The sequence below is a fragment of the Tamandua tetradactyla genome, chromosome 4 (genome assembly GCF_023851605.1).
Source record: "Tamandua tetradactyla isolate mTamTet1 chromosome 4, mTamTet1.pri, whole genome shotgun sequence".
NCBI lineage: Eukaryota > Metazoa > Chordata > Mammalia > Pilosa > Myrmecophagidae > Tamandua > Tamandua tetradactyla.
Genome location: NC_135330.1, coordinates 145,468,642 through 145,491,565, shown reverse-complemented (window position 1 = coordinate 145,491,565; position 22,924 = coordinate 145,468,642). Strand labels below are relative to the sequence as shown.

The 22,924-nt window shown below is 37.5% G+C and overlaps 1 protein-coding gene across 11 annotated transcripts in view; it reads right to left on the bottom strand.

Annotated features, from left to right (window-relative positions):
- The window catches only part of SCEL (sciellin), a 121,771-nt gene extending 99,987 nt beyond the window's left edge, over positions 1–21,784 (bottom strand). For 5 of the 11 annotated variants that reach the window (XM_077158476.1, XM_077158480.1, XM_077158484.1 and 2 more), the window contains exons 1-4: positions 21,620–21,783; positions 6,725–6,786; positions 5,900–6,017; positions 3,266–3,325 (exon numbers count right to left, since the gene is read on the bottom strand). In XM_077158476.1, the coding sequence (XP_077014591.1) occupies positions 3,266–3,325; positions 5,900–6,017; positions 6,725–6,767 (221 nt within the window). In that variant the 5' untranslated portion in view covers positions 6,768–6,786; positions 21,620–21,783. Of the gene's footprint in view, positions 1–3,265; positions 3,326–5,899; positions 6,018–6,724; positions 6,787–21,572 lie in introns of all 11 variants that reach the window. The other 6 variants (XM_077158479.1, XM_077158483.1, XM_077158478.1 and 3 more) reach the window with 5 other exon arrangements.
- Between the last annotated feature and the right edge of the window lie 1,140 nt (positions 21,785–22,924).

Genomic DNA, 22,924 nt, shown 5'->3' with positions numbered 1-22,924 from the left:
AGTCACTAATAAAAGTTTTCTAATTCAAGGTGTCTACTTAACTTTTTTTTTAAATTTTTTTATTAATTAACAAAAATTAACTAACACAACATTTAGAAATCATTCCATTCTACATATGCAATCAGTAATTCTTAATATCATCACATAGGTGTATGGTCATCATTTCTCAGTACATATGCATCGATTTAGAGAAAGAAATAGCACGACAACAGAAAAAGAAATAAAGTGATAACACAGAGAGAAAACAAAACTAAAAATAAAAAGTACAAAAATATATGAGAAAAAAAAAAACAAAAACTATAGCTCAGATGCAGCTTCATTCAGCGTTCCAACATAATTACATTACAATTAGGCAGTATTGTGCTGACCATTTTTTTTTTTTTTTTAGAAATCATACCATTCTACATATGCAATCAGTAATTCTTAACATCATCACATAGATGCATGATCATCGTTTCTTAGTACATTTGCATCGGTTTAGAAGAACTAGCAATATAACCAAAAAGATATAGAATGTTGATATAGAGAAAAAAAATAAAAGTAATAATAATAAGAACAAAACAAACAAATCAAAACAAAACAAAAATCTACAGCTCGGATGCAGCTTCATTCAGTATTTTAACATGATTACTTTACAATTAGGTATTATTGTGCTGTCCATTTTTGAGTTTTTGTATCTAGTCCTATTGCACAGTCTGTATTCCATCAGCTCCAATTACCCATTATCTTACCCTGTTTCTAACTCCTGCTGAACTCTGTTACCTATGACATATTCCAAGTTTATTCTCAAGTGTCGATTCACATCATTGGGACCATACAGTATTTGTCTTTTAGTTTTTGGCTAGACTCACTCAGCATAATGTTCTCTAGGTCCATCCATGTTATTACATGCTTCATAAGTTTATCCTGTCTTAAAGCTGCATAATATTCCATCGTATGTATATACCACAGTTTGTTTAGCCACTCGTCTGTTGATGGACATTTTGGCTGTTTCCATCTCTTTGCAATTGTAAATAACGCTGCTATAAACATTGGTGTGCAAATGTCTGTTTGAGTTTTTGCCCTTAATTCCTTTGAGTAGATTCCCAGCAATGGTATTGCTGGGTCGTATGGCAATTCTATATTCAGCTTTTTGAGGAACCGCCAAACTGCCTTCCACAGTGGTTGCACCCTTTGACATTTCCACCAACAGTGGATAAGTGTGCCTCTTTCACCGCATCCTCTCCAGCACTTGTCATTTTCTGTTTTGTTGATAATGGCCATTCTGGTGGGTGTGAGATGATATCTCATTGTGGTTTTGATTTGCATTTCTCTAATGGCCAGGGACATTGAGCATCTCTTCATGTGTCTTTTGGCCATTTGTATTTCCTCCTCTGAGAGGTGTCTGTTCAAGTCTTTTTCCCATTTTGTAATTGGGTTGGCTATCTTTTTGTTGTTGAGTTGAACAATCTCATTATAAATTCTGGATACTAGACCTTTATTTGATATGTCGTTTCCAAATATTGATTCCCATTGTGTAGGCTGTCTTTCTACTTTCTTGATGAAGTTCTTTGATGCACAAAAGTGTTTAATTTTGAGGAGTTCCCATTTATTTATTTCCTTCTTCAGTGCTCTTGCTTTAGGTTTAAGGTCCATAAAACCGCCTCCAATTGTAAGATTCATAAGATATCTCCCTACATTTTCCTCTAACTGTTCTATGGTCTTAGACCTAATGTTTAGATCTTTGATCCATTTTGAGTTAACTTTTGTGTAGGGTGTGAGATATGGGTCTTCTTTCATTCTTTTGCATATGGATATCCAGTTCTCTAGGCACCATTTATTGAAGAGACTGTTCTGTCCCAGGTGAGTTGGCTTGACTGCCTTATCAAAGATCAAATGTCCATAGATGAGAGGGTCTATATCTGAGCACTCTATTCGATTCCATTGGTCGATATATCTATCTTTATGCCAATACCATGCTGTTTTGACCACTGTGGCTTCATAATATGCCTTAAAGTCAGGCAGTGTGAGACCTCCAGCTTCGTTTTTTTCCCTCAAGATGTTTTTAGCAATTCGGGTCACCCTGCCCTTCCAGATAAATTTGCTTATTGGTTTTTCTATTTCTGAAAAATAAGTTGTTGGGATTTTGATTGGTATTGCATTGAATCTGTAAATCATTTAGGTAGGATTGACATCTTAACTATATTTAGTCTTCCAATCCATGAACACGGTATGCCCTTCCATCTATTTAGGTCTTCTGTGATTTCTTTTAGCAGTTTTTTGTAGTTTTCTTTATATAGGTTTTTTGTCTCTTTAGTTAAATTTATTCCTAGGTATTTTATTCTTTTAGTTGCAATTGTAAATGGGATTCGTTTCTTGATTTCCCCCTCCGCTTGTTCATTGCTAGTGTATAGAAATGCTACAGATTTTTGAATGTTGATCTTGTAACCTGCTACTTTGCTGTACTCATTTATTAGCTCTAGTAGTTTTGTTGTGGATTTTTCCGGGTTTTCAACGTATAGTATCATATCGTCTGCAAACAGTGATAGTTTTACTTCTTCCTTTCCAATTTTGATGCCTTGTATTTCTTTTTCTACTTAACTTTTTAAAGTGCAAACCCTGAAAGAAACCCATACTCTCCTTCTAAGTGCCTCTTAGTGACAGAGAAAGACTAGGGACTAGATAAAACTTGCTTTTGATAAGTAACTAGGTTCTTCCAATGGGTGTGGTTGTTTCTACACATGTGATTGTAGATGTGTTTTAATAATATTATCTATTTATCTGATCAATCCTAGACTATTTGCAACACTGTGATTACTAGTTTAAAATTTTTCTACTAATTCACAATGGTTAGTCTATTTACTACAGAGTAGCATTTACTGTTTTGCACAAACTGAGGAGTTTCTAATTAGAAGCGTATTCTCTCACAAAGCCTCTGGAATTGTTATGTCTACATTTAGGGGTTCCTTTCCCTAAGGTTCAGAGGTATCTTATCTGGCCCTGTTTCTCTAACAGCCCCTCCCCCACCCATCATGAGGGCAAGCTCAGAGAGGTTGTCTGAAGATTGATGATGCTATTCCTCCAAGTCATAGTTATGGGACCATTGAGCTGGAGAAGCGCAGCTTCCCTCTGAAATCCCTGGTGATGTCACAGACTCTCGTTTGTGGGCCCAAAATGTCAATGAATGTCTTAAGTTAGCCAAAAATGAAATTCTCTCAAAGCTGTCATCTTCTTCTGAATTTCTTCTGTTAGTTAATTGATAATGCCACCTGTCTGAAACACCCACCTGTCCAAGGCATCATCGGAGCAATGTCGATTGAGCACCACCCTACCATAATTATCATCTCTGCAGAGAAAGAACAAAATGATGTCACATAAAAAGTTACCACAGTATTGAGTAAGTGCAAATCAAGGAAGGTGGGAAAGAGCCCACAGTTTTTGGCAAGGTTAATTCATCTTCCTGAAACCATAAATACATGTTTATTTATTTTAACCAGTCACCCTTGAAAGAGCATAGCAGAAAGAAACAAATTTGTCAGTACAGATGATCATCATTCTAATTTATGCCATGAGGTTTCCAAGTGATTTTTTTATGAGTGTGGGAACACGACACCATCTACTTTATATCTATCAGAAGAGCCCATTTCTATAGAAAAGGAAATATAAAAACTTTCTACAAACACATACTAAATTTAACAAAATCCATTATGTCTAGATACTTTAATTGGATGGACTTGACAGTTTTCTTTGACAAAATGTAGAAAATCAGTACCAATATTTGTAGTAAAGGAGATTGATCAATCATTCCCATTTTGAACTATGAGAACATATACGTTGTCCTGTTTGGGTCTTAAAATAACTCTATGAATTAGGCAGGGAAGATACTCTGAGTGAAGCTAACACATCAAATTTCAAAACCATGCTTTTTTATTTTAACTTTGTATTCGGACCTGAAGGGCACATGCAATCTTAGGAAATGTCAAAACATGTAGTAGAGCCTTTGGATTTGAGCCAAGGCAGAGAGTGAGTATCTGAACCTTTTCCACATTAACCCAACCAAACCTGAAATCCCACATTTCTCCTGGGTCTGCACCACTGAAATTACTCAACACTCTGGAACCATTCATTAATAAAGCTATGAAAGAACTGTAATGGGCAATTAAAAAATAAGAAGAGCAGTGAAACTGAAATAATGCCGGCAAATATACATCTTCAAAGACCCTAAGGGACCACGCTGCCTTCTTAGCTATTCCTTCCCAGAAATTGTAAGCAAGTGGCACACACCAGGCAGCGTTCCCAGTGGGAGAAGAATCACAACACACTGCCCAGAAATGGGCCAGTGGAAGCAAGAGAAGCACCAGAGCCAATTCCCCCTTCACGCAGCAGCGGCTGTGCCATCCAAGTTGGCTTTCCAGGTCCTTGCAAAGGAGGCATGCCTGGCATAAAAATCATCATTTTGAACAGGCTTTATTTGCCTTAGACATCTCTATCCTTACCCATCTGTGTAAATATTTCCAATTCAAAGTTTCTGGTCTACATTTGACAGCATTCTACCATTATGGAAAATCAGAAATGTCGTTTTGGGCTCTGATAGAAGCAGAGCCAAATTTCATGTAAGAAAATGATTACTGTCCAATACTATTAGCTCCAAAAATTAGAGTAAGTCTCCAAATATGCTCTATTCTCTTAAAACAATAAGATTTAAAAACATTTTGTTTAACCATCACAAGTATGTTCCTCAAATAACTGCATACGGACAGTTTTGTGCAATGTTTTGAAGTGTCATGCAGTTCAGGGTTTCTCAACCTCGGCCCTATTACTATTGATATTTTAGGCTGGATAATTCTTTGTTGTGGGCACTTGACCTGTGCACTGCAGGATATCAAACAGCATCCCTAGCCTCTACCTACCACATACCAGAAGCACTAGCTTGTGACAACCAAAAATGTCTCTAGACATTGTCAAATATTCCTTAAGGGGGGAAAGTATCCCTGGTTGTGAACCACTGTTGTAATGAAAAAAAAATGGGTCATGTTAAAATCTCAGCTCCACCACTTACAGCTGTGCATCATTAGGAAAAAGTAATAATATCTACCATGTGCGGTTGTTGGGAGATGCAATGATGCTTTATATGTAACATACCTAGCATCAACCCTGATGCACAAGAGGAAATCAGAAAATGCATGTACATGTATATACATTACATATAAAAATATTTATCTGGGTTGGACAAATATCTACTGTAAATCTATATTGTCAATGAGATGCCAATCTATAATACCAATGGTCATAGTTTTCAGGATCTTTAAGCATATAGGTAGGAGAACCAAGGCTCAAATCCTGCAGACATATGTTTCTTTGTGGAAGAGTTTTCCCTCAACAAAGTCCTATCACAGTTACCACCCTTCCAATATGTAATGTCCCCTTAGGACTAGAGGGACTTAGTAACTTATGTTTACGTCCTTCTTCCAGCCTGACTTTTGAATATAGAAATTTTAGATAAATTATTATTGTTTGTAAATTTTAAATCATACTATCAGGTGTTTGTTTCAACTGACATGATTCACGTGTCAGTAATCTAACCATGCAATTAATGTTACCATTTCGGAAACTGTAAATTCATGTTTCCTCTTCAGTTTGCCAGGTAAGCACAAATGTCATTTTAGTTGATTACCATGAAACCCTGCTCCCTCTTGCTAATGACCTACATTCTCTTAGAAACATGGATATTAAAAATGGTAGAGATTATTGAAATCTGATACAATCGACATATGCCTTTGAAATCTTATTTTAAAAATTAGGCCACATCCTAAAGTAGCCTAGAAAGAAAGTGTTCGCTTTTTAGATGACCATTAGCTTCCCACACAGAGAATGCCCATCTCTACTTAACCACCCACCCACACTCTCCACACCCCCTTACTTTTCTTCTTCAGGACGATTCTTTATCCAGCTGTTATCCTGTAAGAAAGTCCTTCTTTTGTTCACCTCGTGAACACCCTGCTGCCTCGGTGCGCTGCCCGGAGTGGAACTCTTCATGTCTATCAACAGAAGTACGTGAGATGGGGCTGTAATCACACAGAAGTGCATGTGGTTTGTCAGCCTGAAAACTTTGACATGCACACCTGATCAGCCAGCGTCAATCTAGGTTGGCAAGCCCAGTGTTGTTTCAAAGTAGGATCTACTGGCAAGAAAGAAGAAATCCCACACCCATCATCAAAGATAACATAGAAAACAGCTCAGGTGCCAACTGAAACTGTTAATGTAGATCAGGAGGCTTCGTTCGGCCCCTGGGAATGTGGAACAACAGCCTTGAGATAAACCAAGCCAGGGCTTAGGAGGTTGGCCTTTTTATTCAATTAGAAATATGCCTCGGAAGTACACACAGGATAGTTTTTAAAGTACCTTTTGGATAGCTGTCAGTAAGTCCTGGTGTATTTGGTTATAAGTAACTTAGATTTTTGGCCCTGTGGGAGCCTGAAGTGTAGAAGCTCAAACACACAAAACACATTATTTGTTGACTCAAAAATTATTTTTGAATTGCAATTAAATAACTAAAATGGTTGTACTTTTACTTTTTTCTTTGACTTAACATTAGCAGTGCTAATTAAATGAGATTATTGCTTCTAAACATGCAGAATCTATATAAGAGAATTAGCATTAGAATTAGAATGCTTATAGGACCTATGTTTATTGTTTTTCCCAGTTTCTTCAGTTTTTTGAGTAAGAAAAATATCATCTACATTACCACTTCCTCCGGGAGACGTTCTACTCAAAGTAAGATTGGACATGCTGCCTTCCCGTAAGGATCTGAAAGAATAATGGGGTAGAGGTAGCACACAATGAATCTAAGAATTTACAAGTGACCGTTTCATCATTAGAGACATATTTTTTGATGATATTGAAAAGCCACATGATCTAGTATAATGAATATATGACATAAAGTGTTCCAAAGGACTTGAGTCCTCAACTATTCCAATCTATTTATTTTTCAGATGAGGAAACCAGTCCAGAGCAGTTAGTGTCCTTAGTATTATACACAAACAATTGACTGAATCAGGCCAACAATGCTTTCATTTATTTGATCAATAAAATATGTATCAAGTGCCTATAATTTGCCAGGCAATGAGCCAGGAGCTGGGAACAAAAAGATGAGTAAGACAGAGTTCTGTTTATGGTCAATGCAGAGAAAAAGAAAGAAATGGAATTCACAACACACTATGAAGAGTGCCCTAGGAAGGATGTCCACACACTAAGGAGGCTCATTTGGTCAAGCCTGGGACCAGCATCTGGGGTCCCCTGGCCCCTGCCAATGCTATTCATGGAACCCAACCATCTTTCACAAAGTGCACTGTTCTTGGGTAGGCAAAGGACGAGGGACCATTTCCTTTCCCAGGGCCATTGCTTAATTCCTTTAAGTTATTCCAAAACCAAACTGATGCTTTTCAGATGTGTGAGCCATGTTGTGAACAACTTTCCTTCTGCACACCTAGTTCTCAGCTTGTAAAGTGCTTGTCCATGCATAGTAAGCAAAGCCCATATAACATCATCATCACATTTATTAAACATTTGCCTTAGAAAAGAGAGGCCTACTTTTTCTGCTGTCGGATCAGTGGAACTGGCTCTTTGTTTCCTAATTACTAAGTGGAATAAGCAAACAGGACTCAACTAAATAACAGTAATGATTACTGGTGCTTTTTAATTTTTTTAATGAACACCGTTAATGGAGTCAGGTCTTAAAAAATATCTCCTGACATTTACATTTTCATTCTGACAGCCAATGGTTAAATCTCATGCATTGTAATATATTCATTGCACAAAATCTGTTTCTCTGATAACATGTAACCATGATTCTCTACAGTATATAGTACATAGACTGGTGGAGGAAGAGATGCCTACTCCCATCCCCCAAAATGTGTCCATGATATCCCAGGTAAAACCAAGAGACAGAGTTGACCAATAGACTTTCAAGCTGTTGGGTCAGTGTGCCAGTTTGAAGCTATTATTACCCCAGAAGAGCCGTGTTCTTTAATCCTCATTCAATATTACTAGATAGGAGCGTTTTAATTGTTTCCATGGAGATGTGACCCATCCAATTGTGAGTGGGACCTTTAGATTAAGTAGTTTCCATGGAGATGCACCTCTGCCCATTCAAGTTGAGGTTGCTTACTAGAGCCCTTTAAGAGGGAACAATTTTCAAAAAAGCTTCAGAGCCTACAGAACCCATACAGCCAGAGACCTTTGGAGATGCAGAAGGAAATGTCCCCAGAGAAGACTTATGAAATGAGAAGAGAAAGCTAGCAGATGTCACTATGTGCTTTCTCAGTGGAGGGAGAAAAACCCAAACTCCACTGGTCTTTTCTTTGGAGTTTCTATCAATGCCTTAGCTTGGACAGTCCTATGGCCTTAGAACTGTAAACTTGCAATTTAATAAATTCTCCTTTTAAAAGACGTTCCATTTCTGGTATATTGCATTCCAGCAGCTTTGGCAAACTGAAACAGTAACCACTAAAAATGATCACTGTTTCTCTGTGATGTCCACCCCTAAATTGTTATCATACTTTAAACTTCTTCCTTTCTAGGACACATCATATTGCTTTGTAATTGTCTAAATGTCGGTTTCCTTCAATAAACTATGAATTGCCAAAAGCAAATCATTGTGGTTTTCATCCTTATATTCTCAGAAGCTAAAATAGAAAATTACGTTTGTTGAGTGAATATTTTTTACTGAAATGAGTGTCCCAGTAAAAGGAACCTCTAAAAGAAAGAAATTGGAACTGAATCACCAAGCACAGGAGAGAAGTGACTGAGTCATTGTGGTAGTTAGATTCATCTGTCAACTTGGCCAGGTGAAGTTGCCTAGTTCTATTGCTGTGGACATGAACCAATGGCATGTGAACCTCATCTGTTGCTGATTACATCTGTAGTCAGTTAGGAGGTGTGCCTGCTGCAATGAATGATGTTTGACTTAACTGGCTGGTGCTTAAATGAGGAGCTCAACATAGCACAGCCAAGCAGCATACCTCATCTCAGCAATCTCAGCAATCGCAGCTCAACCCAGGCCTTTGGAGATGCAGAAAGGAATCATCCCAGTGAAAGTTGTTGGAACCCAGAGGCCTGGAGAGAAGGCCAGCAGAGATCACCCTGTGCCTTCTCATGTAAGAAAGAACCTCAGTTGAAAGTTAGCTGCCTTTTCTCTGAAGAACTATATGTTAACTAAATAATTCCCCTTGTATGAAAGCCAATCCATCTCATGTGTTGCATTCTAGCAGCTAGCAAACTAGAACAATTGTATTCCTCAGTATGTCATAAAAGATTCATGCTACCCATATAGGTAGATAGGAATTTTTTAAAAATTGTAAAGATGTTCAGTAAATACAAATTCCTTTCCTTCTATCTCTTTTCTCAGTTATTTCTACAAATTCCCCATTTCTGCTTTGCCCTCAAGGGACATGGGCTAACTTACATGGACACTTTTGAGACAAAATCTGGAGTGAACATCTTTACTTGAGGTTAATTGGGTAGAAAATTCTGATAGGGCCCTGAGATCTTAGGAGGTATGGGTCTAGTACTGGCATTTTCAGACATCACTTGAATAACTCTTATTATTGTGTTGAATTCAACCCAAGAGCAATGCCTTCATCAAAGTACTTTGCTCTTGTCTAATGGAGCATTTTGCTCTGTCTCAGGCCTTTTATTCAGCTTTTGCTAGAGGGAAGCCAAAGCAAACCCAATAAACTGATGTGTGATTAGAAGGGAAGCAGGCAGAAACATTGAAATCATCGATCTGGAGAAACACTAGTTATTTTAAATGAATACCGAGTGGGAAAACCCAAAGTTCTTTATCCATGACCAACTACTATTGTTAAGATCTAATGGAGTAAAAGTGACCTGCTGCCCAGTTTACCTGGTACTGAACAATTTCCTGGAACTGGGTTTCTCCAAAATCATATAATGACTTTTGTGAACCCTCGGTAGTTTTACCTTTGTGGGTCCCTTCCTCCTTATGCACACACAAATCAAAATTTATATTCTATGTTCCAATCAAGATGCAGAATGAGATGCTTCAGGGTTCCAACTCCCCACAGAAGTTTTGAACAACCAGCAAGAAGTGGCAGAAGCATCTTTCTCAAAGCTCCAGAAAATGGTTAAATGACTGTACTAACAAGGCAAACATTGAAACAAGTAAAATCCTACTCAAAAGTGGAGGACCTTGTGGTGCCCTGGCTGTCCCATGGGATGAAGCTGGCCTGCTGTCCAGTGTGGATGGACCTCCGATGCCAGTTTTGGAGGGAGCAGAGTTAACACTTGTACACATACTCGTAGGAGCATATAGGTCTGGCTCAATCTATCTGGAGGTGGCCTAAGGTACTCGCCAACCCAGAACTAGCCCTGGATGTAGAAGGTAGCTCACTGAGCTCTCCTGTAAAAACTGGGAGAGAAGTCAAGTGGCTGACTGGGTAAGGGATTGGTGGGTGTAGGACATATAGTGCAGTGGCTGTGATGGAGAGGAAGCTATTTCCTAGGGGAGAGGAGATATTTGGAACCATGTAAATGTGGAATTCTCAGGGCCACGCTGTGCATTTCCAAGATAAGACACATATGTAGAAAGAATCAGCAAGGCCCCTATGCTTTGGGTTGGAGCTACTCTCCAAACTCATTGTACGGATAAGCCCCAAGGAAGAGCACTGACATGGGATTTGGGGAAAGGTGTTTTCTTTTTAGCTCCTGGCATTCAAGGAAAGACCTGTCCTAACACTAGCTGGATACAAGCTTAAGGAACAGATGCCTCAGAGTCTAAATTCCAATGATTACACATTAAAATATCAAAATGTTCAGATTTCAGAAAATGGTTACATGAAATACAAATAAATAGAAAGTGATGGTCTAGGACAAGGGGATTAAAGCATTAGAAACCATTGATGGGGAGGACCTACCTGAGACATACCAGACAAAATCTTTTTTTAAAGGGTCCTAAATATGCTCAAAGAGCTAAAGGAAAACATGAACAAAGAACCAAAGGAAGTCAGGAAAATGATAGATGAACACAAAGAGAATATCAATAGACAGAAATTATGAAAAGGAACCAAAGAGAGGTGAAGATTACCATAATAGAAATTTAAAATTCCCTAGAGGGGCTCAATGGCAGATAGGAGCTATCAAAAGAAAAAAATAGATAACTTGAAGATATGACTAATGAAGTCATTAAATCTAAGGAACAGAAAGAGAAAACAACGAAGGAAAGTGAACAGACCCTGAGAATCTGTGAGACAACATCAAGTATACCATATACACATTGTGGGAATCCAGAAGGGTAAGACAAAAAGGGGTAGAGAGAATATTCAAAGAATTAAAGAAAGACATAATATACACATTCAAGATACTCAATGAACTCTAAGATAAACTCACAAAGAGCTTGGGTGAGGGTAATAGCATGGGTAAATACAAATTCCATACTACTGGATTTTTATTTGTAATGCCATTTTTTACTCCTTACAGGATCTAAAAGACAAATGCATAAAATGTTATGCTAAATCACTGGTTTTGGATTCATAATGTATAAATGTGTAACTTGTGACAAGAACTACATAAAGATAAGAGGAGAGGAAGTAAAGGAAGGTTGTGCAGTCTACTGAAGTTAAGTTGGTATCAAAGCACATGACATTGTTATGAATTTAGGATGTTAAATTTAATTCCCGTAGTAAATTTAAAGAAAATACTAGAGAATATGGAAGCTCATAGAGACAGAATTAGAGTAAAGGTTGCCAGGGGCAGTGGGCAGGGAGAATGGGGAGTTAATGTATAATGGGTATAGGTTTCTGTTTGGAAAGCTAGGAAATTTTAGAAATGGGATGTGGTGAGGGTACTTCAATATTGTGAATGTGATTAACCCCATTAAGTGTTTGAGTTTTTGTTGTATGAATGTTCCCATAATTTAAAAAAAAAAAAGAGAGAGGAGAAAGAGCAACTAAAGAGACAATGACAATTAAATGCAATACATGATCCTGGGTGGGATCTAGCAAGGGAAGAGAAAAAGCTCAAAGGAACATTATCAGGTCATATGAAAAAAATCAGAAAAAGACTGCAAGTTTTCTATCAAGTTTCTTAGACTTGATAACTGCACTTAAGGTGGATATATAAGTGAATATTCTTGTTCTTAGGAAATGTACATAGCAGTATTAGGTCTTCAAGGGGTGTGAGGTATATAGCCTATACTCAAATGGTTCAGAAAATGAACTGATAGACCAACAGATAGATAGATGAATAGATGGAATGGTATGGAAAATGTAGAAAAATATTAAAATTGGATGATCTGGGTATTGGGGGATGGGGTGGGGTGGATAGGAATATATTGGAGTTCTCTGTAAAGGGTTGCATTATTTTTGTAACTGTCATGTAAGTTTGAAAGGTTTTCAAAATAAATAGTTTAATTTATATTTTATGACTTCGTTAGCATAAAAATGAATATAATTCAGACTGGATTCATTATTGTATATTGATTATCATTATATTCATCATTTTTCTTCTGATACTAAAAGGAATTAAAATTATAACATGTTTGTGGGGCCCTTAAAGAATCATGAGCCCCAGATACTGCATCTACTCTTTCTAATGAATGTCAGCCCTGGGTTTCTGTGGATGTGTTCATTTCAGTTTTAAACTAGAGAAGTCCTGGGTAAACCAGGATGGTTGATTATTCTAACCAGCCAGCCAGTGTATGGATCTTTGGGAAAGGCATTAGGTCTCACACAAGAAGCTGCCCATTCTAGGCTCACCTTCATATTCAAGTTCTATAATCAGTAAAATTCTATCCAATTTGCCCAGGATATAAAGCAATGAATTTTTATATATGGATACTTCTTGTACTGTCACTTAAACTATATCAACAATGATACCCCTGTGAATAACTGTTAAATATACTCTTTTGTAGAATAGACCAAAGACCACAAGCCAATTGAACTGGTAGTGTTAAAAAATAAATAAAGCAAAATCTCATTTTTGCATAATTCTTTAAAGAAACTATTTCAGAGTCTGAAGTTGTCTGAGTTTCAAATATACCCAACACCCTGAGAATGACACTTTAGTAGACTAAATCCAGCTACTTGGATTTATTTCATGGTGCCATCCTTCAGTTCCATTCCGATTAAGCTTTTAACTTCTCACAAGGAAAATGAAACCCTCATCTTGGGTACTCCAAAAGCTGTTTCCAGTACATATGTCTAACAGTGACAGACATAAGCAACTGGATTTTTTTTTTTTTTTTTTTTGCATGTGCAGGCACTGGGAATCAAACCCAGGTCTCCACCATGGCAGGTGAGAACTCTGCCTACTAAGCCACCATGGCCCACCCACAACTGGATTTTAAATATGGAAAATTATAGGAAGAGATGTACAGAAGCTTCTGTTGTTATGCTGGGAACTATTTTTAAAAAATCATTTCCCTTCAAAATATTGAATGCTTAATTCAAAACCTCTGACATGAAGTCATGACGTCAATATCCATAAAGATAGGGGGAAAAGGTTTTCTAATTTCTGGCCCAACTTTCATTTACTTCTTGTGGTTGACCACCAGAAAGAGCTAATTTTCACCCACTACCCTAAAGCCCTCTGCCCAAAGCACCCTTTTTTAGGCTATAGATCAAATCACTCTCTTCAAAATTCTGAAGCACAAAGTCAATCCACCCTCTTAGCTCTCTTTGAATGCATGTGAAACTATCAAACATTCCCTATTTCTTAAATTTGTCTTCTTTCACCTTCTCATCTCCCTACAGTTGTTCTCAATTCCTTCAGTATAATAATTTTTTAATTATTGTACTTCTCCTGGGAGCATTTAGGTCCATTATGTAACCCATTTCTCCTCTAGCTCAATCCCAGCCCTAACTCCACCTGTTCCAAAGAATTTCTTGGGTCACCTCCCAGCTAAGCCAAGGTCTTTTTCATCTTTTGTTTTCTCTGTGCATAAAGAGTCCTAAGATCTCACAAATTGCCTCTTGGCTTACCTAATAGTATCTTTACCACTCCTTGCTAACTTTGTTTAAAGACAGGCTATCTGAGCAAGGAAACTGGAATGGGGTGGTGCATAGAGGGAAAAGGATAAGAAAAATAAGGCAAAAAGAAAAAAAAAGATGTGGAACACAAGGTAGAGTAAGAATACAGGGGATTAGAGAAGAGAAAAAGAATTTAACTCTGACCAATGATATCTGGGACATGTGTTAATTAAAGCTAATATTAATTTAACTTATATTTTATATGTATTATTCCATTAAGCCAGAGTCCAGGTAAAAAGGGGCCAACAAATGGAAAGTTAGTGAGCTAGATCGCATAATGGACTTCAACCAAGACCAAGAGGCCAGACCCTTTGAACATACTACCAAAGTATCATGGGATCAGCACTGAGTGAAAATTAGGTATCTTGCTCCAAAATCTTCCAGTCAACTTGTCAAACTTCTAATGAATGTAGGTAAGTTGATATTTTTATTAAAAAAAACAAGTGTCAATAGTCCTCTAGAGCAAACCTGTATAGTAATGAAAACCTAAAAAAGCCAAAACACAGTAAGGAAAGAAATACAGCAAAAACACCTGGATAAAGGTATATGTATATGCCCTGGTGGGATTCACATTTGTGTGTGAAAAAGCCCTGAAGTTTTCACATTTGGGATATGGCCCCAAATCATGCCATAGCCGCTAATGCTTGAAACACTAGAAACAAAGAAAAGAAGCTTTCCTAGGAAGTGGAAAAGAGCAAATGTTTTAAAACCATTTTACATAGAAAAAAAAAAGAGAGGCCTAACATTTATAAACCAAATAAACAGAAGCATTCTTTTGAGGAAGATAAATAGAACAAACCATCAAACAACCAATTATCACCCGATAGGAATGAAATATTATTCAAGGAGAAAACCAACAGGGCTTCATCAAGTAGAAATATTAACCTGTCAATTTAAATTAAATTTCAAATGGTTCTCTGTGGTAGTTAGATTCAGTTGTCAACTTGGCCAGGTGAAGGTACCTAATTCTGTTGCTGTGGACATGAGCCAATGGTACGTGAACCTCATCTGTTGCTCATTACATCTGTGGTCGGCTAGAAGTTATGCCTGCTGTAATGAATGATGTTTGACTTAATTGGCTGGTGCTTAAATGAGAGAGCTCAATGTAGCACAGCCCAAGCAGCTCAGCATACCTCATCTCAGCACTCACAGCTGAGTCCAGGCCTTTGGAGATGTAGAAAAGAATCACCCCGGGAAAAGATGTTGGAGCCCAGAGGCCTGGAGAGAAGGCCAGCAGAGATTGATTGCCTTGTGCCTTCCAATGTGAGAAAGAACCTCAGTTGAAAGTTAGCTGCCTTTCCTCTGAAGAACTAATGAAATAAATACCCTTTTATTAACAGCCAATCTGTCCCTGGTGTATTGCGTTCCGGCAGCTAGCAAACGACAACACTCTCCCAGACACAAACACCTGTGCGTAGCCTGAAAATGCAGTAAAGAAGGAAATCCAAAAAGTTTCAGGCTGGTAAATACTCATTCAGCCTGGTAACTGGACGTTTCTTTAGTCATACAGCCTCACAGTCTGAGCGTTACCATTGGGAAACTCGATAACTGATGGAGAAACTGGGTTCAGAATAAAGAATAAATGAGTCTTGTAAGTACCCAGATATCTGCATACTACCAATTTTCTGCATTTCATAATCCCCCACCATCGATTTTCATTTCTGTTTGTTATTGTTTCCAGTATGTGACCATCACCTTCCCTTATTTCCACCATCTATCTCTTTCTGCAGAATAACATCAAGTTTTAGCTTTAATAATGTCCTATTCTCTGGGACCTGTTTAATTTTATGAAAGACACTGGGCTAATATTCAGTAATGAAAATGCTATTCAATAACAGATCTATCACCTGCATCTCCCACGAATTACCTCCAGTTCTAGCTAAAATTACTGTTAAATGAGTGAAAACCAAAATTTTGACCACTGACTATGAGCTAAACACCTTTAAGATTAGTTACCTTAAATACTTTATCATGAGTCATAGTCATAAGAACTTGGTCATATGGTGATTCTTTATCTGAATATTACACTGTATTTATTAGACTCTTTCTCATATTAGTGATACATGCTCACTATAGAAAATTTGGAAAAACAAGAAGGAAAAAAATCAAACACCTTTCATTAATCACTGTTATTTCCTCCCGGTTTTTTTTCTTGTTAGAGTCTATTGATATACACAATGCCATTTACAATAGTTCTAAAATCATCTATTCAGTGGCTACAAAATATTCCATGTCACAGATTTTCTAGTCATATAATATAATTTCATGTTGGTTTAACAACATCATCCAAAAATATGCGTCCACATTTCTGATTGTTTTTAGGATTAATCCCTACAAGGGAAAGTATTTACTATTTCTAAAAAGTTCTGATCCCTGATTTCAAAATTTTTTTCATACATTTTTAAAAGATTTTTTAATTTCATAATTTATAAATTTACATTTAATTTAAATTTATTAATTTATAATTATACCAGTTTATATTCCAGCGATAGCATTTGGGTGTTCATGCATTTGCTAGCATTTAGAAATGATCATTTATCAATCTCTTTAGTAATTTAATGGGTGAAAGTAGAATCATTTTGCTGTAATTTACATATTTTTCATATTTTATTGTTCATTTACTTCTTTATAGAAGTCTATTGATGTTTATTGCTTATTTTTCATAAGTGTGTTTGTGTTTTTCATATTGTTTCCTTTTCTCTCTATATCAGAAGCATTCATCCCTATCTTCCCTGTTTTTAATTTACCTTTTAATTATATTTTTTTGAGCAGCAACTTTCAATTTTTTATTCTCTATCCATTTTTCTTTTTTTGTTTTCTTACACTATTTAAAAATCTCTTCACCATCCATTGTTTCTCTCGGACCTTAAAATCTTGATAACTCTACTCCTTAAACTTCTCTTGATTGTCTTTCTTTCCATTTCCAATGCCACTTGCCTAATTCATACTACCCTAATCTATTGTAACAGCTCCTAGCTGTTTTACCAATCTCTACATTCACTCTCTCCTAGTCCATTCTCCTCACTGGCACCAAAGTAGTCACCACCATGCTCCATTTCTATCAGGTTAATATCCAAATTGTTAACCAAGCTTACAAGTTCGTACCCTCCAGCCTCATTTCTCCCCAAACCCCAGTCCTCACTCTAAATTTAGTTTCAGGCACAGAGAGTCATTCCAGTGCCTTGATGGTTCCATCCTCTTTATCACCTTTAGTTCATTGCTTATTCTCTACCTTGTACCAGAACATTCTTTTCAAGCCTCCCACTCGCCCTCTCTTTCTTTTCAGGACAGACTTTTAGTCATCCCTCAGGCCACACATTAGATGACATAATCTTCTGGAAGCATCTGTGACACCATCACAACCCAGATCCCACCTCCCCAGGCTGAGTTAGGGGCCCTCCTAAGTGCTCATAGAGCAGAGAATACTTCTCCATAACAATACTTACCATACAGGCTGCCTGCTTCACTGTATACTCTTCCCCCACCCCATCACATGCACACACATATATACACACCCATACATACATTGTAAATCTTGAGGGCAGTGACTAACCCCATCTTCTCCACAGTTGTATTTCCAGAACTTAAGACAGTACCTGGCATATACTCAGTTCTAGGGGAATATTTGCTGAAAAACTTGAAATTACTTAAATATTTACATATGTTTTGTTCTAATTTAAAAATATTTTATCTTACATGGAAACTCTAATCCATACGGATTTACTTTGGTAATGGTGGAGTGAGTCCTTTCCCACTGGTAAATGGTTCTTCCTTTGTTGCATATTAAATTTTTACGTATTCTACGATGTGTTTCATGGTTCTCTATTCTGGTCCAGCGGTCTGTCCTTAGTTTCCCATAACAGAAACAAACTATTTTAACTATCATCCTCTAAAAATACATTATAATATCTAGTATTAATTTCCTCTTAAAAAATTCCATCAGTTATTCTCAGTCATTCATTTCTTTTAGATGAGCTTTAAAATCATTTTCTCAATTCTTTGTGTTATTGTGAAATGATCATATTCTATATATTTCATATCATGCCATATAATACTTGTTATATAATATGTAATTTATATGTAAATGTATAAAAATATATATACGTATAAAATTCAGCAAGAATCCTACATTTTCTTATCTATTGAAAGTGGTGTGAGATAGGTACTCTCAATGTAAAGGGACTTAAAGCTCACAAAGGTTAAGTAAGCTACCCTTGGCCAAAAGTGGGGTCATCCTTTTTCCTCTTCTGGGGACAGTTCCTAAAGGCATTCAAAATGGTCCTTCATCTGACATACTATTGTACTTCTTTTAACAAAACTAGGCTATACAGTTCCTTGGTAATAGATTTATTTACCTTTATGTCAAGAAAATTGGAAAAGCACTGAAACCTACATGTGGCATATCCCTAGGCTGATCTTGAGGAGTTCGTGCCATGAGACCTAAAGTTCTTATGAGGATATCTGAAGCAAAAGAACATGTCAACAGAGCCTGCGGTAGTGCCATGTGTGCTCAATGTGTCTGTGCCAGGATGGAGCATGCCTTCCTGACTGGGGAGCAGAAAATTGTCAGGAAACTGTTGAAGGCACAAGCACAGAGTCAAGAAGCTAAATTTAAAAATGAAGGTTTTTTAAATAATAAAAATCAAAAGGCTTGTTATAAAAAAAAGTAAGAGAATGATACAAGTCCATATCTGCCTGGATTTCAGTTCTCTGAAAGTTTTTCTACACAAATGCTTCCCACACTTTCACACACAGCATCCCTGATGACAGGAGAAACACACTTGTGAGGGGTAGAGAAAGGGCAAGGTAGCGGGGGCAGATGTCTCCAAAAGCTTTCAACTAAAATTAGCTCTCCACACAGATATACATGCGTATCTAGACTTGTGCATTTTCTGGGCTACTGCTCTACGGTATGTGTATCTAGGAAAAATTCGAATAGTTCACAATCTTCCCCAGGAGATGTAATAACACTTTAGAACCAGGAAAATATGGATCTAGAGACCTGGCATAAATTATTTAGATTTTTAGAGTTCTCATGCATACAACTATAAAACAGCTTTCCAGACTATTGGTTCTCATGCCCAGAAGTAAGCCAGTTGTCATTTAATGGATAGTTATAAAACGTACAGTTCCAATTAATGATCACAATAAAAGAATGATTCATAGCCTAAAAAGGTTTAGCAACTAACATAAAATGCAAGTCCAATAAATGTAGCTGTTACTTGCTTCCAGTTTCTAGCGTTATATGGATTCGTACAATTGTAGTCTGGAAACACAGGACAGAGTTGAAAAAGACTTTTGATTAAAAAGTATATTCTTTTGAGCAACAGCAGACAGGTACACAACAATGAACACATAAAACTCTCATCCCAGTGTTCTCAGCACGAGGAAAGAGAAAATAATAAAAAATGGCCTAGAAGCAGGATAATGACAGCAGAGAAGTCGTGCGGCACCAGCAAAGATTTCCCTTGGACTGCTCCTCCAAGGATTTTATCACCTCCCTCTTAAGGAATGCTTGGCATTAATGCCCAAATCACATGGGATATTATCAGTTAAGTCATGTTTGCTTAAATTAACTTCTTACTGAAGAATCTGTAGTTCATTCCACAGCTTGAGTTCAGTCATTCAAAACATATCATCTTTATTTTCTTTACAAAGTCCTCAGCAAAAAAGAATCTTACTTATTGGTCAGGGAAGGGAGCATCTACAGAATGGTAGTTGAGGGGAGAGATGTTCCCATTAGATGGCCTGCACCCTACACTCACAAACCAGATTCCCTCCTTCCAAAGGCCCAACGGCTCCTATGAGTAAAAGCCCATGAATATAAAAAATAACAAGACTGACTCCACAGGCCACAAATTAAAACTATCCCATCGTGTCATAATTATACCATACACACTATGATAACATTTGCAAGTTTTACTGACTAAGGAGGTTCTCATTCCCACAACCATGCTTAGTACTTTTATGAAAACGCACTGAAACTCACTCACTGTTACGAGGTGTTCTATGTGAAAGAAATTTGTAAATCCACCAAAAAATTTCAGTAAGACAAAAATCAGGTGATCTGGCTTCTTATTCTGGTTTATCCTGACAAGTTGCTTAAGACTTTTATATCTTCTTTTCCTCATGTATAAAATTCATGAGTTAGACTAAATTAAAAAATTCTATCAATTAGATCTAAGATTTACGTGAAGCTAAAAATTCAAATAAAATACTGGCATGTTTATCTGTATTATCTATATATCCTGACACTTAGGATGTCTGAATGTTTTACTGTAATTTTTACTGATGTCATATCTCAGTTCTCTCAAATTAATTTTTCTGATACCTTAAACACTGGAGTACAGCAAATATCAAAAAGACTGTATCTGCGCTATAAACAGCATAATAAATGTAACACCTTCAAGGTGGGGAAACATACTGCCTGACCCCACCTTTATATAGTCTAGGTCTCATTTCATGAAAAGTAAAATTATAGTCCACCAATGCTATACTTTGGGGATTACTATAAATATTTAAAAGGCAATTTACAAAATTCTTTTCAGTAGACCATGCAAATTGAGCACTCATATTTCAACTCTGAATCTGCAAATGATCTCATCAGAAATGGGAAGCAAAGAAAACTGCAAAACTTAAGGCAGAGCCAGGAACACGGCAGCAACTGCCACCATGGACAATAAACTGATGCCAGTTGCAGACTTCGAGTGGCGCCTTCTGTTTGATTCCCACAGCTGCATATCATAAATGGAAATAGCAGAGGAAAAAAAATGTCAGCTTAGCTATTAATTATGAAAGAAAACCTGTATGTAATAGCATTTCTATTTTTATCAAAGAGCTTCCAAAACTCGTTTTTCCAGACTAAGGTATGAAGACAGCTTGAAAATTGCCCCCATAATAATTAATCATGTCTTATGTTAGAATTCAAGATAGGACATAACGAAGTTGGCAAAATGCCACAAGAATCCCTATGAGAAACCACACACCCTCATCCAGTTTCCCTATCTTTATTCCTTGATACATCCATCAAGAAATAGTGATTTTTTTTTCATTTCAGAGGATAGGATGGGAGTGCATGTGTTTGAATCTCTCTCTCTCTCATAGCTCAGTGACTTGACTTGCAACATTTTCAGCAGTCAGGGAAAAATAAAAAATGGTGTATTATCTGTAAAACAGTGTAGTTCAATAAATAATTTCACTGAAACCATCATCTGTGAAAACAAAGAGATCCTTTAAAAAATGTTTTTATATCCACTTGAGAAAATAGACCAGGGGGTAGAGGTCCCTAAGGAATGCACTGCCCTTCTGTGTGACCGGATTCACCAGCTGACAGCTCCCACACAGAAACTCAAACAGACTCTCATCTCTGTGAGACTGAAAGTGCGTAAAATTGCCAAGAAGCTGAAAGCAATGCGCTCTAAAACCACAACAAGGAACAGAAGAGCTGCTGATGAGTAAAACAGCTCTTTGGAGGCTGTCAAAATTAAACTTGGAAAAAAGACAAATATAATATGATAAATTCTAATTTTAATCATTCGGGAAACTTACGTAAGTCAAGCAGCTGTAGTTATGTTCGCCAATAGAATTCAACTTACCTCTCTTGAGCAGGACTTTTGGGGCAGACAGCCTGCAGTGCTTCCCCAGGTGGATCCAGCTGAAACTAATGTGTAACTGGAGTTGACTGAGTATAGTACAGCTTCCACCTGACTGTACTCATGACCAGCTCAGAGGCTTCTCTCTCAGCAGCTGAGTCACCCAGGAAGGAGGTGGGTGGTGTGAATAGGGTGTCACCTGGTACAAATACCAATTCAATTAAAATAGTCTCACTTACAGACCATCTGTCTTTGTTGAATCCTTCATATAATCTATGGCCTTACTAGGCCAAGAAAAAAAAGTGCCTCTGTTACAACCTTTCCACTACCATCAACAATACACGCAACTATATTACTGACAATGGGGCACAGTGCTCAATCTATTGTGGGTTCACTTTTAAAACACACAAACTCAAGGTAGAAAGAATCTCTATCTGCTCATAGTACCCTGACGGCTGGGATACATGAACACAGGAAGTTCACGTGAAGGAACCAAGTTCCTTTAGGCAAGAAAAGTCCTCAGGCACACTAGGGAATCTGGAAATATTGAGAATGGAATCTGTTACACACATTCTACACATAGAATATGTTGTAATACTGTGAAAGGAAAAATATCCTGAGAATATTCACCATACAGAGAAATGTCAAAAGGATCTGAGGGCAGCAGTAGACTTCATGTCAAAGCCTGCTTCCCCTGAGATGGAGGAGCTATGCACAAGAGCCATCCTAGATGGAGGCTCCTATTCCAGTTACTGAAATGCAACTTTCATGATAGCCAGGAAGTATTTAAGGAAGGTTAGCAAATCTGGAACATTGCTGAGAGAGGCTGGGCAATTAGAATTTCTGGGGTCATCATTATTCATCTGTTACATCAATGGTTAACCAGTAAGACAGCTCCTGGAACTGGAGTCTAGCTGAGCTATGTTTGCATAAGTGGTTGTAACAAACAAGTAGGAATATTCAGCATGGAGGGCATAGGCAATTGCAGTATGCAGTTATTAAGAACTGGGAGATTAAAGTTCCCATAAGATGGAAGAGTAGGGTAGGTAAAGTTCACCCCTGTTCCAAGGAACAGCTAGAGAATTGATGGGGAGGTGACTGCGATGGCGATTCCAGAGTATAAGTGACCTGGGAGAGTCTTCTACACCTCATATAGGGAGGCCCCAGTTGCAAAAGCTGATGAATTGAGATGTAAAGAACCGGACACCATCTGGCTGGTGCCAATAGCCTAATGCTCCCCTTTCCAAATGGAGGCCCAGAGCCCTGAGTGCATGGACAGATGGGGAGATGGGAACCAGGATATAAGCC